The 12,721-nt window shown below is 39.0% G+C and overlaps 1 protein-coding gene across 1 annotated transcript; it reads right to left on the bottom strand.

Annotated features, from left to right (window-relative positions):
- Positions 1-3,740: 3,740 nt before the first annotated feature.
- Positions 3,741-8,312, bottom strand: LOC128471758 (BPI fold-containing family C protein-like). The gene is made up of 11 exons (XM_053453736.1): positions 8,192-8,312; positions 7,559-7,670; positions 7,341-7,469; positions 7,045-7,200; positions 6,200-6,263; positions 6,028-6,088; positions 5,374-5,465; positions 4,329-4,505; positions 4,201-4,248; positions 3,912-4,082; positions 3,741-3,830 (listed from the first exon to the last, which is right to left on the bottom strand). The coding sequence occupies exons 1-11, from the start codon at positions 8,301-8,303 to the stop codon at positions 3,741-3,743; spliced, it is 1,212 nt and encodes a 403-aa protein (XP_053309711.1). The 5' UTR covers positions 8,304-8,312.
- Between the last annotated feature and the right edge of the window lie 4,409 nt (positions 8,313-12,721).

Below are 12,721 nucleotides of genomic sequence, written 5' to 3'. Positions count from 1 at the left end.
TTAAAGAGGGATATGACTGTAGAACAATAAAGGTGCTATGCAACGCCTGTATATTTTATACCCTTTTCTGTCTTTTCTTTAACCCAAAACCTGTTTGGACAAGGAATTTAAGGGTTAAGATACATGGATGACATATCACTTAGCATGAATTCATGCATATTTTTTATTAACCTAATCAAAATACATGCATAAATGTTAACAATGAAAGATGAATAAACAGATTATGCTTACGTCCCTTTATTTGTATTAGTAGTCCATTGAGGACGTGTCACATGATTACAGTAAGAATGTTTACTGTAGAAAAGGGTTACGCTTCCTACTATAGTAATACAAATAGGGTCTAATAAAATGTTTGCCTAAATAGTTATCTGGAGTATAAAAATATATATTTTTATCTTGTGATGTAATTCTCATAGTCTTCTTCTGCTTCTTGTTCTTGAACAAAACTTGCAAAACATTATTTCATCACACTGAATATTAACCTCTTTGTTAATCACAATGTTGTTCTTGCTGTTTGTTTATCTGAGGGACAAAGCCATAAAATGAGCGCAGAAAAAGTGGAAACTGGGAGGAAGCGAGTAGAAATGCTGTAAAACCAAGTAGACTGTTACATCCCTTCACCCCCCCCCCACTGCACCCCTAAAACCTGGTGTCTGCTGAGTGGGAAATCCAGGCTTGAATAAAAGTACCCAACAGCACTGCAGTCTGTAGGGGGGAAACAGCTGCTCCCTGATAAACAATTGCAGCATTCTTCCTTTGAGATAAATTATTACATGTTTTTGATGACCATACCTGGGAACTTTCCAGGGTCAGCTACCTGGAGCCCTGCCATTTCTAGATGAGTGGCTTCATGATGGTGCACGCTTAGCCATGGTGCACGCTTAGCCAGGGCAAGCAACACATAGAGGCTGGCTAGAGAGTTTTAAGTGGGAGAGGGTAGGCAAGACATGGCTAAGGGAGTTGGCGTGGCTTAACATCACTCCCCTGCGCAGAGAAAGAACTAGCATGAGGAAGCAAATGCTTACAAGTAAATCATGGCACCAAGCACAAACTTATAAATGGTATATGCATATTATTTGCATGAATAATATACATAAACAAATCTATTTCACTTGTAAAAAAAGGTAATTATTTATGTTGAGCCTTCTTTTTTCTGGGGTAATCTTGCAACATTAAGATAACCATTCTGTCCACGTCTATACAATGGTTGCATGTTTTCAAAGAGGCCTTCTTCACCGTCTAGAAATGTCTTGAGCAGATCACAGATCTCCACGGCCAATATTCAAATCAAAATTCACCATCAGAAACCCCTGATAAGTGAATAAATATGTTACAACAAATAGTAACATAGTCAATTATTTTCAGACTGCTGTGTGAAATCCAATTGATCAAACTATTCAAAGCATCTCTAAAATCGTTTTAAGAAATATTATTTCACTAATGGGTTACTGCAGGTTTAATGTTAAATGAAGATAGTTTGATAATAAGTTTGAGATAACTGTTTCTGTTATCATTTAATTTATAACAGTTTCATTCACCCAGAATTTGGAATGTATTTACTTGAATATATTAGATTGTATTATTATATGTTTATTTTACACAATGTAGACTGAAGGTACCGTGTAAATGGTCTATGACTAATAACACTGTCTTAAATTGGTAATTGGTTTGGGAGATATAGTAAATGTCTGACCTGGTTAACATTTCCAGATGCGTTTTTCACAGCATTAAATGGAATATATATTCCTTCCTGCAGTTTTTCTGCCAGAGAGATAAGGAACAAATCAAAAGTGGTTCATAAATACATATAAGAAATGACTAGGTGGAATAGATATGAAGAAATACTGCATTTTATTTTCCTTACCGTTTAATTTGTTAATCAATAACTCCTTGATCACTTCCCGAGCATCCACATTCCTTCCATTGTTCTGAAATGTGATAAAATAAAGTGCATTATCACTGTGATCTAATGGGTTCTATAAATACCGTATTTGCCCGAATATAGGCTGCACTTTTTCCCCCCACTTTAAGTGGGTGCAGGTGCAGGGGACCTGTATCCTACTCTCGGATGTGCTCAGACAGCCTCCCCTGCCAGCACTTCCCACGGAGGGAGTGCCGGCACGGGAGATTGTCTAAGCGCATCGCGCAGACGTTCACCGGCAGTGGCGATGAGCATGAACGACCTCCGCTGCCTGCACGTCTGTACGATGTGCTTTAACAATCTCCCTTGCCAGGAATTCCCACGGGGGGAGTCCCGGCAAGGGAGATTTTTAAAGCACATCTTGCAGACATGCCGGCAGCGGAGGTTGTTTCTGCTCGCATCGCCGCTGCCGGTGAACGTCTGCGTGAACAATCTTACTTGCCGGTACTTCCCACGGCGGAAGTGACGGCACCGGAAGTTGAATACGTGTTATGTGTAGATGTCCCCCGCCAGCCCCGCAAGACCCCGTGGAGTCTGCACTGGTAAGTGGCAGCATATCTCGGGGGGGTAGAGTGGCAGCATATCTCGGGGGGGATAGAGTGGCAGCATATCTCGAGGGGGCAGAAACTTTTTTCATTAAAAAAGCACCTAACTTTTAGGGTGCGGCCTATATGCGGGTGCGGCCTATATCCGAGCCAATACGGTATATGTATATGTGTGTGTGAATGGGCGTGTGTGTGTGTGTGAATGGTGACATTCATTGCACCTACCTCTGGGCTCAAAGTGACTGATTGTACGGACTCAAGTTGTAGTTCCAGTCTGTAATGATACATAGTTGCTTTATGAAGGTAAATAAGTCCTTTTCATGCCATCACATAAAACTTTGTTTGCTTCACTGATGACTATGTGAGTTAAGTTTCAGTCCTTTCTACTGCTGAATTCCTGAATGCTGGCTGACAGAACCCCCATGGAAGATCTGTACATAACGCCTTCATGGGCTTCCAATTTATTCATTCTATGCAACTAGCATAATAGCTTTCTAGGCTCTTACTCTAGTCTAGGCAGTCTAAAGATGTTATAGTACATGTGGTCCACTGCTGAGATTCTTATTGACAGTCCTTACATTCTCACAATAACCCAGGTCTGTTTATAACAAACGTCAAATTTTGAAAACGAAAGGACCTTGAGGCTTGCATAACAAGAGAAGAAACATAACTTATACCTGAGCATCAGTGTTGATCATCCATCTGCCTTAGACAATTAGCAACCTACTAATGCTAGCATTAGAAGACCGTGAAAGCTGCAAAGGAAATTTGTGCTCCACTAGCACAGATTGCCTTTTATCACCTCCCTAGAGATGTGAGATCAGAGGATCTCCCTAACAAGCCCATAAACCCACTTCCCATAAAAGAGGGACAATAGGGACAGAAGGACAGTGCCTGAAAATCATGACTGTCCTGCGGAACCCAGAACTATTAGAAGGTATGTACACATTATTATTTATTATTATTTTATATAGCGCCGTCATATTTCGCAACACACATTAGGTAAGTTTTAATACCTATGCATTGCTTATTTAAATATATAAACATAATTGCATATGCTAATTTGAATGCATGAGCTGTAAAGAATAGGATTGGCAGACATCTTTAAGATTGTGTTGTATGCTATTTGGACAATTTATATTTTTTTGCAGCATTTAGTTTAATGATGAAGTACATTTGCATTATCTCCATGCTTAAATAAATAATTACCAAGTTTACCAAGTAAAATGCTGCCTTGTATTGTAAATTGAGTCTTCTTTGACTATCCTATATAATCACCTGTTTAGACTGATGGATCCAGAGATATTGAAACCATTCAAGTCCTTTGTGCTCGATATAGAAATATTGCTGCTCATCGAGATATCCTGCATAGAAATTAAGAAATCATGAATGCCAGAGCGAACGTTACGATACTCCTAGGCTATTTGTCTCATATGAACACTTACTGCGTTTGCAGTAGAGAGCATTTCTGTGGTGCCATCTGGGAGAAGATCAATAACAATAATAACCACATCAATCTCTACTTTCAGAACGTTGGGGCTCATTGTTAAGACCGGAGCTTTTGGAGCTTTTATCGCAAAATCAACTTTTTCTGGCTGTTTAAAACGCTGAGAAATCTGATTATTCCAAAATAAAAAAAAGAGGAAAAAATACATAATTTAATGTGATATTTTTATCACAAACTAACTTATGTAGGAAATTATGTTTACAATCCTTTCAAACCATACTACTTACCTCTGGTATTATAGAAGACAGGTGTGATGTATTGATAATTAAGGAACTCTGCGAATAAAGTGTATAGTTAAGCAATCAGGGTATATTATTTCGCCATAAAAATATACGTGCTTCATCAGAGTACTTACAAAATAATCTGAGAGACGGAAAGCAACGTCTCCTCCGGCAAAGTAAGCTTGGCAGGCTGAATTCAACGCGGATTCTGAGATACCAACACTAAGCATGGAGTCACCTTGACTTGTAAAAGACATTGGTTCAGGATCTATAGTGGTGTCTGTCTCATTTAAAAGTGAGTGGAACATCCCCTGCAATATAAGAAGAGACAATATTAGGTGGGGAAACCATACCGTTTTTACCGTTAAGAAAACTCACTTATGACTAAATTTGTTGCTTTAGACATGATGTATTTAATGGTGTTTTCTTGTTCTTTACGTATCTATCTATCTTAATTATTGCAGTTAGAAACCGTATACCAGGAGACTTCCCAGGGTTGGCCACCCAGAGCTCTTCCTCTTATGAGCAGGAAGTAGCCAGATGTGTGAGGGTCAGGGCTAGCCAAACCAAGTGTGGAGCTAGCCCCAGGGAGCATTACATGAGTTGGGAGTTGTGGGGGCAGGAAGTAGTTGTGTCTAAATGCTGCATACCTTCCCCCGAGAAATAGAAAAGTGACCCAGAGACTAAGGAAAGCAGCACTTCACCAGGAGATATCAGCTCAAACCTATAGAGTTCCCAGGGATGAAAATGAGACTCCTGTTTGATTTAACAATCCCAATGGCTGCCTCCACCGACACTAGGAAGCGCAAACATTAAGTATATTTTCTGCACATGCGCTGTGGCACCGCCGTTAAAGAACAGTGAGGTTGGCTGCTGATATTCCCATTGATTTTAATAAGTGCTTAGCATCTATTAAGTAGATTGTGAGTTCTACTAAGCAAGTGCAAGAAGTATTCGTACAAAAAAAGGTAACTACTTCTAACTACAATAGCTAAAGAATGACTGCACCATATTTTATGGATTTAAATGCACTGGAGCCCGTGAAAAATGGACTTCAAAATACATTTAGCATGAAAATAATGCTCCAGTGAACCTGACCTAGGCTGTGTACATCGTCTATACGGTTTTCTTTACACTTATCAATCGTCAGGATTTGTAGAATGCCAGCTCATTCCTTACCTTTAAACCTATCTCAGCATATTGTTCTGTGAATACTGGGTCATCAGCAAGGGAGAGATCCACTGCCATACGCTCCAAAAGAGAAATATTCACTGCAAGAGAAAGAAACATAATACTGATTAAAATTAAATTCATACAGCATTGACTTCACTGTAACTTCAGGACTAAACTGCATTGGGTACTTATTACTGTCTACGTGACACCTGGGTAATTGACAGTCAAACAGATTTAATATACTCTACATTTCCTCAACCAACAAAACTATTATAGTGGAAAGATCTGCCATGTATTTTACTTGCAATTCCATACATAGCCACAGGGATGCGCAACAGTGACTTTAGGAAGCATTTACATATTGGCTGAATCCCTTTCATGTCCCTTGAATGGAATTTCTATTCATTTCCTTTGACACGGTTTGTTGAAGTCATTGGTGCCTCTGGGACATACTGTGTATATATATAGATATATATAGAGATATATATATACATACTATACATTCAGAAATCTCAATTAATTATTTACAGAAGCTTTATAATGAGCTATTCCCAATAACCGTTAATTTATGTCTATCGGACATCCTTTGGCAGACTGGAAGGGTGACGTGGCGTCCCTTATGTGTGGTTATGAACACTTATACCTTTTAAAACTACTCACATTGTGATTGGCTCAGGGTTTGGTCCCAGTGCTGGGTTATATATCTCAGTGATGAGCACAGCTGTAACATAGGAAAATAACTCTTCAGGTTTGTGACATGCAACGTGACTTTACAGTCTCTCATACGTGCAGCAGAATTATATCATTAAAATGTTACATATCTGTTACTTACGTGATCATGAAGTTTAGAACGAATCATTTTCTCCATTGTTGGTTTTATAGCATCATAAATAGAACTACAAATAGAAATAAAATAATTAATCATAAAAGAGGAGTAGTTAGGAGCTTTACCATGGGATCCAGGACTGGACTGACCATCTGGCACCCCAGACAAATGCCTGGTGGAACCTTGGCCGACATCTATCCATACACACACGATCAGCCACTCATGTGGCAGAATGGATGCTGCTTTGTATGGCCACCAGCAGGATTTTCCCAGGCCAAACAAGCAGCCACTGGCCTTAAAGTGCTAGAGCCGTCTGGTCATCCCAGCCTGGCCCATATGTGATCTCCTACCTTAAAGGGACACTATACCCACCATATGCACTATTGCATAACACAGCTAAGTGTGCCATTTAAATCATGAGGCACCCCCTCGCTCATGCACAAGAAAGTCAATAGGGGGAATTTCCTACCACTTATTGACTACTTCAAGCAGCCAAATGCGGTGCAAAAACATAACCAAGACGGGGTTATGTTTTTGTCATACAAGTTAAAGAATGCACTTACAAAGTATTTCGGTATGCATTCATCAATTATGAGGCTTCATTGGACAGGAAAAAGTCCACTTAAAGATACATTTTTCCTTGATGGCTACAAACACCCTTAAAGATCCATTCTACCTCCTGCATGAAAACTTCCAGATAGGATTACATTGAAATCCTTCCACTCTTCCTGTGTTCTGCACCGTATTTTAAGGTGAAGAACATCAAGGGAGAAACACACAGATTATACTCCTGTTTGTTTTTTTACACTGGAATTTACATTTTATGTAAGGGGATTTGTGTTTTAACATACCTGACTTCACCATTCATCGTGATATCAACTCCTTTGATTTCAAACTGGCAATCAGCCAGATAAATGGATGGTATATTTGAATTATTGCGCCGAACTCCAATTGTGACAGAGGCAGATATTTCTGATAACGTCAATATACTCGATCCAGTATCATTCCTACAAAATGTGTTTCATTTTATTAAATAGAGTTTAGTTTATGTATAGATTGGCTAAACAAAAATATTCATACAATTTCCAATTAATTTTAAAGATACCCGGAAGAATTCTGTGTAAGTACTTTACGGGGTGACACTTACATTAACCAGCCATTCAGTTTAAAATGACTGTGTATTGTCGAGTTTCCACCATTTATAGATACTTGTACTCCAGTCCCAGGCACAAAAGCAGATGAGATGTTTGAATACTGAAATTGCCTAATTCTTATCCTAAAATGTAAAACAATGCATCTTAAGAAATTACAAAAAAAATAATAATAAAAGAAAAAGTATTTGTATCTCGTCCCCACTTTACATACCATGTGAATTCATAGTTCATTGTGTCCTGTCCCATTGGCACAGTTCCATTAATGTCTGGGAGTGGAGTGGCCGTCACATGCGAGAGCAGATAACGCGAGATTGTGTCAACACCTTATTTTAGAAAATAGGGGGGAAAAATTCACTACAATTGAAAAAAACATTGGCCAAAGCACTCTTTCTATAGGTAAAATGATTAGTTTATATGGGCCATAGAAGCGTAGAATTTGATGGGATATATCGACCATTTGGCCCATCTAGTCTGCCCATTTTTCCTGCTGCAATCCTGAAACCAGTCCTTGTTATCGGCTTAGAAGTAAAACTTCTGTAAAACTTCCTTACATGTCAAACATCTATGATACCACTTTTGCGACATAATTCATAGCTAAAATGTTTAGGAGGAATAAGAATAGAAGAGCCTCTACTACTATTGTCATAAAGTGCAGCTATTAAGAAACTATGCTTACTCAGACTAAGGAGGTAAAGTACTTTCGTAACACAGTTGGCTATTTCTTTGAAATATTCTCAACAATATATGTTTGACAAAATGTAAGCATTTTTGGCATTCCTTGTATTATTTGAAATTGGTAGCTAAAAAAGGCATCACATAGACTCAAGACAATGACTTCACTCACCATAATGCAGGCCCTTTTTACTTAACTGGGCTTTAATCCCTGGATTAGCTGCTGAACACAGGCAAAGTAGACCCAAAAGGAGCGGACAGACCAATCCAAATGACCGTACCATCTTCAAATATCAAAAGATGTTTTGCTGGCAACAAAAAAGGATGAAATGTATTATGAAGGTGAACATAGAAATTATATATACCGTATATAGGTATATATAGGAAATATGTCAATGCCTGCTCCTCCCTTAAACAGACACTGAAGGGAAAAGGAGTGGCAGAGGTGCTCTACTAATGTAGATGAACTAATCTAAAAGCAATGAAATAATTAGGTCTTAGGACATACCTGTGTATGGCGATTACGGAACTTGTGCTTTTGCTTCCGCTCTATTATTCAGGAAGTGAAGGCAGCCACACAAACGACTCACGGGCAATAATCTAATTAAAAGCTATGATTAAAAGGACGGATCTGGTTCTTCTTCTTTTTGCATTCAGGGTGTGGATTTGTGTCTTTCAAATCTATGACATAGATACCGCATATTTTGGAATATTCTTTTTTTTTTTCCAGAAAATATTCTGTGGCATGATCTCAACAATCAAAAATATTTTAAAATGCTTTATTCTTAATTTCAGTGTTTGGGTTTAACTGAAAGGGTTTCATTTCCCTGCTGTCACTGAAGAGGATGTACATGCTCTTCTTCTTTCCTCTCGTCCAACCACCTTCCCCCTTGAGTCTCTTTCATCTACCCTTGTCCCTACTCTAACTCATATCTTCAACCTTTCCCTCACTACTGGATCTGTCCCATCGTCCTTCAAGCATGCTACCATTACTTTTATTTTGAAAAAGTCCTCCCACGACCCGACTGGTCTCTCCAACTACCGTCCCATCTCTCTGCTTCCTTTCACCTCCAAGCTTCTTGAAAGAATTGTTTATATACAACTAAGTTTCTAGACTCCAACTTCCTGGTTGACCCTCTTCAATCTGGTCTTCGCCCTCGACACTCTACTGAGACCGTCCTTACTAAAGTTACTAATGACTTACTCACTGCTAAATCCAAGGGCCACTACTCCATGCTAATCCTACTGGACCTTTCTGCTGCTTTTGACACGGTGGACCACCCTCTTCTCCTTCAAAAGCTTTATGATCTTGGCCTCCGTGATACTGCTTTCTCATGGCTCACTTCCTACCTCTCTGTTCGTACCTTCAGTGTCTCTGTCTCCAGTAAGGGAGAGGGAGAGGGAGGGGGAGGGGGGTAGAAATATATTGGAATACATAAACAGTGAGAATGAGTGAGAGGGATATAATGAGGGATATAATTAATGAGTTTGTGAGAATGCATTAATGTTAGCAATCATACTCCTATCATGCCAAGTCAGCTAGTACATGCTGGAATCTGGGGATCCATGGGCATGATAGGAGTGTGATTGCTGTTAACAATAGGTGTTATGCTGTACCACCGTCATTGTCTGCCTCAGTATATAGTGGTAGGTGTTATGCTGTACAACCGTCAATGTTTGCCTCAGCATATAGTGATAGGTGTTATGCTGTACCACCGTCAATATCTGCCTCAGTATATAATGATAACAGTAATGCTGTACCACCTTCAGTGTCTGCGCCAGTATATAACAATAGAAGCTATGCAGTTTTAAAGTGTGTGTGTGTGGGGGGGGCACATACAGGATCCACCCCAGGTGCCAAATACTCTAGGTATGCCCCTGCTCACAAGTGTCCTTAAAGTGAATATCCTTAAAGAGGGGTATGACTGTAGAACAATAAAGGTGCTACGCAACCCCTGCATATTTTATACCCTTTTCTGTCTTTTCTTTAACCCAAGACCTGCTTGGACAAGGAATTTAAGGGTTAAGATACATGGATGACACATCACTTAGCTGATAAATTCATGCATATTTTTTATTAACCTAATCAAAATACATGCATAAATGTTAACAATGAATGATGAATAAACAGATTATGCTGACGTCCATTGAGGATGTGTGTCACAAGTTTACAGTAAGAATGTTTACTGTAGAAAAGGGTTACTCTTCCTACTTTAGTGATACAAATAGGGTCTAATAAAATGTTTGCCTAAATAGTTATCTGGGGTATAAAATATATCTAATCATTTTTATTTTGTGATGTACTCATCCTCATATTCTTCTTCTGCTTCTTGTTCTTGAACAAAACTTGCAAAACATTATTTCATCACACTAGCTATTAGCCTCTTTGTTAATCACAATGTTGTTCTTGTTGTTTGTTTATCTGAGGGACAAAGTCATAAAATGAGCAAAGAAAATTTGGAAGCTGGTAGGAAGTGAGTAGAAATGCTGTAAAAACCAAGTAGACTGTTACATCCCTTCACCCCCCCCCCACTGCAACCCTAAAACCTGGTGACCATACCTGGTAACTTTCCAGGGTCAGCTACCTGGAGCCCTGCCATTTCTAGGTGAGTGGCTTCATGATGGTGCACGGTTAGCCATGTGTGGCCTGGCTAGCTGGATGTGAGCCAGGGCAAGCAACACATAGAGGCTGGCTAGAGAGTTTTAAGTGGGAGAGGAAGGAGAGAGGGTAGGTAAGACATGGCTAAGGGAGTTGGCGTGGCTTAACATCACTCCCCTGCGCAGAGAAAGAACCAGCATGAGGAAGCAAATGCTAACAAGTAAATCATGGCACCAAGCACAAACTTATAAATGGTATATGCAGATTATTTGCATGAATAATATACATAAACAAATCTATTCCACTTGTAAAAAAGGTAATTATTTATGATGAGTCTTTCTTTTTTCAGGTGTTCATCTTGCAACATTAAGATAACCATTCTGTCCACGTCTATACAATGGTTGCATGTTTTCAAAGTGACCTTCTTCACAGTGTAGAAATGTCTTGAGGAGATCACAGATTCAAATCAAAATTCACCATCAGAAACCCCTGATAAGTGAATAAATATGTTAAAACAAAGAATAGCATAGTGAATTATTTTCAGACTGCCGTGTGAAATCCAATTGATCAAACTATTCAAAGCATCACTAAAATCATTTTAAGGAATATGATTTCACTAATGGGTTACTGCAGGTTTAATGTTAAATGAAGATAGTTTGATAATAACTTTGAGATAACTGTTTCCGTTATCATTTAATTGATAACAGTTTTATTCACCCAGAATTTGGAATGTATTCACTTGACTATATTAGATTGTGTAAAATAAAAATATAATAATAGAATGTAAACTGACAGTACCTTGTAAATGGTCTATGACTAATAACACTGTCTTCTGATTGGGTTTGGGAGATATAGTAAATGTCTCACCTGGTTAATATTTCCAGATGCGTTTTTCACAATAGGATATGGAATATGTATTCCTTCCTGCAGTTTTGCTGCCAGAGAGATAAGGAACAAATCAAAAGTGGTTCATAAATACATATAAGAAATGACTAGGTGGAATAGATATGAAGAAGTACTGCATTTTATTTTCCTTACCGTTTAAGTTTTTAATCAATAACTCCCTGATCACTTCCTCAGCATCCACATTCCTTCTGTTGTTCTGAAATGTGATAAAATAAAGTGCATTATCACTGTGTTCTAATGGGTTCTATAAGTGTGTGTGTGTGTGTGTGTGTGTGTGTGTGTGTGTGTGTGTGTGTGTGTGCGTGTGTGTGTGTATATGGTGACGTTCATTGCACCTACCTCTGGGCTCAAAGGGACTGATTGTAGTTCCATTCTGCAATGATACATAGTTGCTTTATGAAGGTAAATAGGTCATTTTGATGTCATCACATAAAACTTTGTGTGCTTCACTGATGACTATATGAGTTATGTTTTAGTCCTTTACACTGCTGAATGCCTGAGTGCCGGCTGACAGGAACCACCATGGAAGATCTGTACATAACACCTTAATGGGCTTCCAATTTATTCATTCTATGCAACTAGCATAATAGCTTTCTAGGCTCTTACTCTAGTCTACGCAGTCTAAAGATGTTACAGTACATGTGGTCCTCTGCTGAGATTCTTATTGACAGTCCTTACATTCTCACAATAACCCAGGTCTGTCTTAGCACAGGTTCGTTTTTTATAAAAGGCTTGAGGCTTGCATAAGGACAGAAGAAACATAACTTATACCTGAGCATCAATGTTGGCCATCAACCTGCCTTAGACGATTAGCAATCTACTAATGCTAGCATTAGAAGACTGTGAAAGCTGCAAAGGAGATGTGCGCTCCACTAGCACAGATTGCCTTTTTTCACCTCCCTAGACTGGTCATGTGAGATCAGAGGATCTCCCTACCAAGCCCATAAACCCACTTCCCGTAAGAGAGGGACAATAGGGACAGCAGGACAGTGCCTGAAAATCACCTGTTTAGACTGATGGATCCAGAGATATTGAAACCATTCAAGTCCTTTGGGCTCGATATAGAAATATTGCTGCTCATCGAGATATCCTGCATAGAAATTAAGAAATCATGAATGCCAGAGCGAACGTTACGATACTCCTAGGCTATTTGTCTCATATGAACACTTACTGCGTTTGCAGTAGAGAGCGTTTCTG

This window comes from Spea bombifrons, chromosome 13, assembly GCF_027358695.1.
Source record: "Spea bombifrons isolate aSpeBom1 chromosome 13, aSpeBom1.2.pri, whole genome shotgun sequence".
In the NCBI taxonomy this organism is placed as follows: Eukaryota; Metazoa; Chordata; class Amphibia; order Anura; family Pelobatidae; genus Spea; species Spea bombifrons.
Note: the sequence above shows the minus strand (reverse complement) of the source record. Positions and strands in the feature narration are given on the sequence as shown.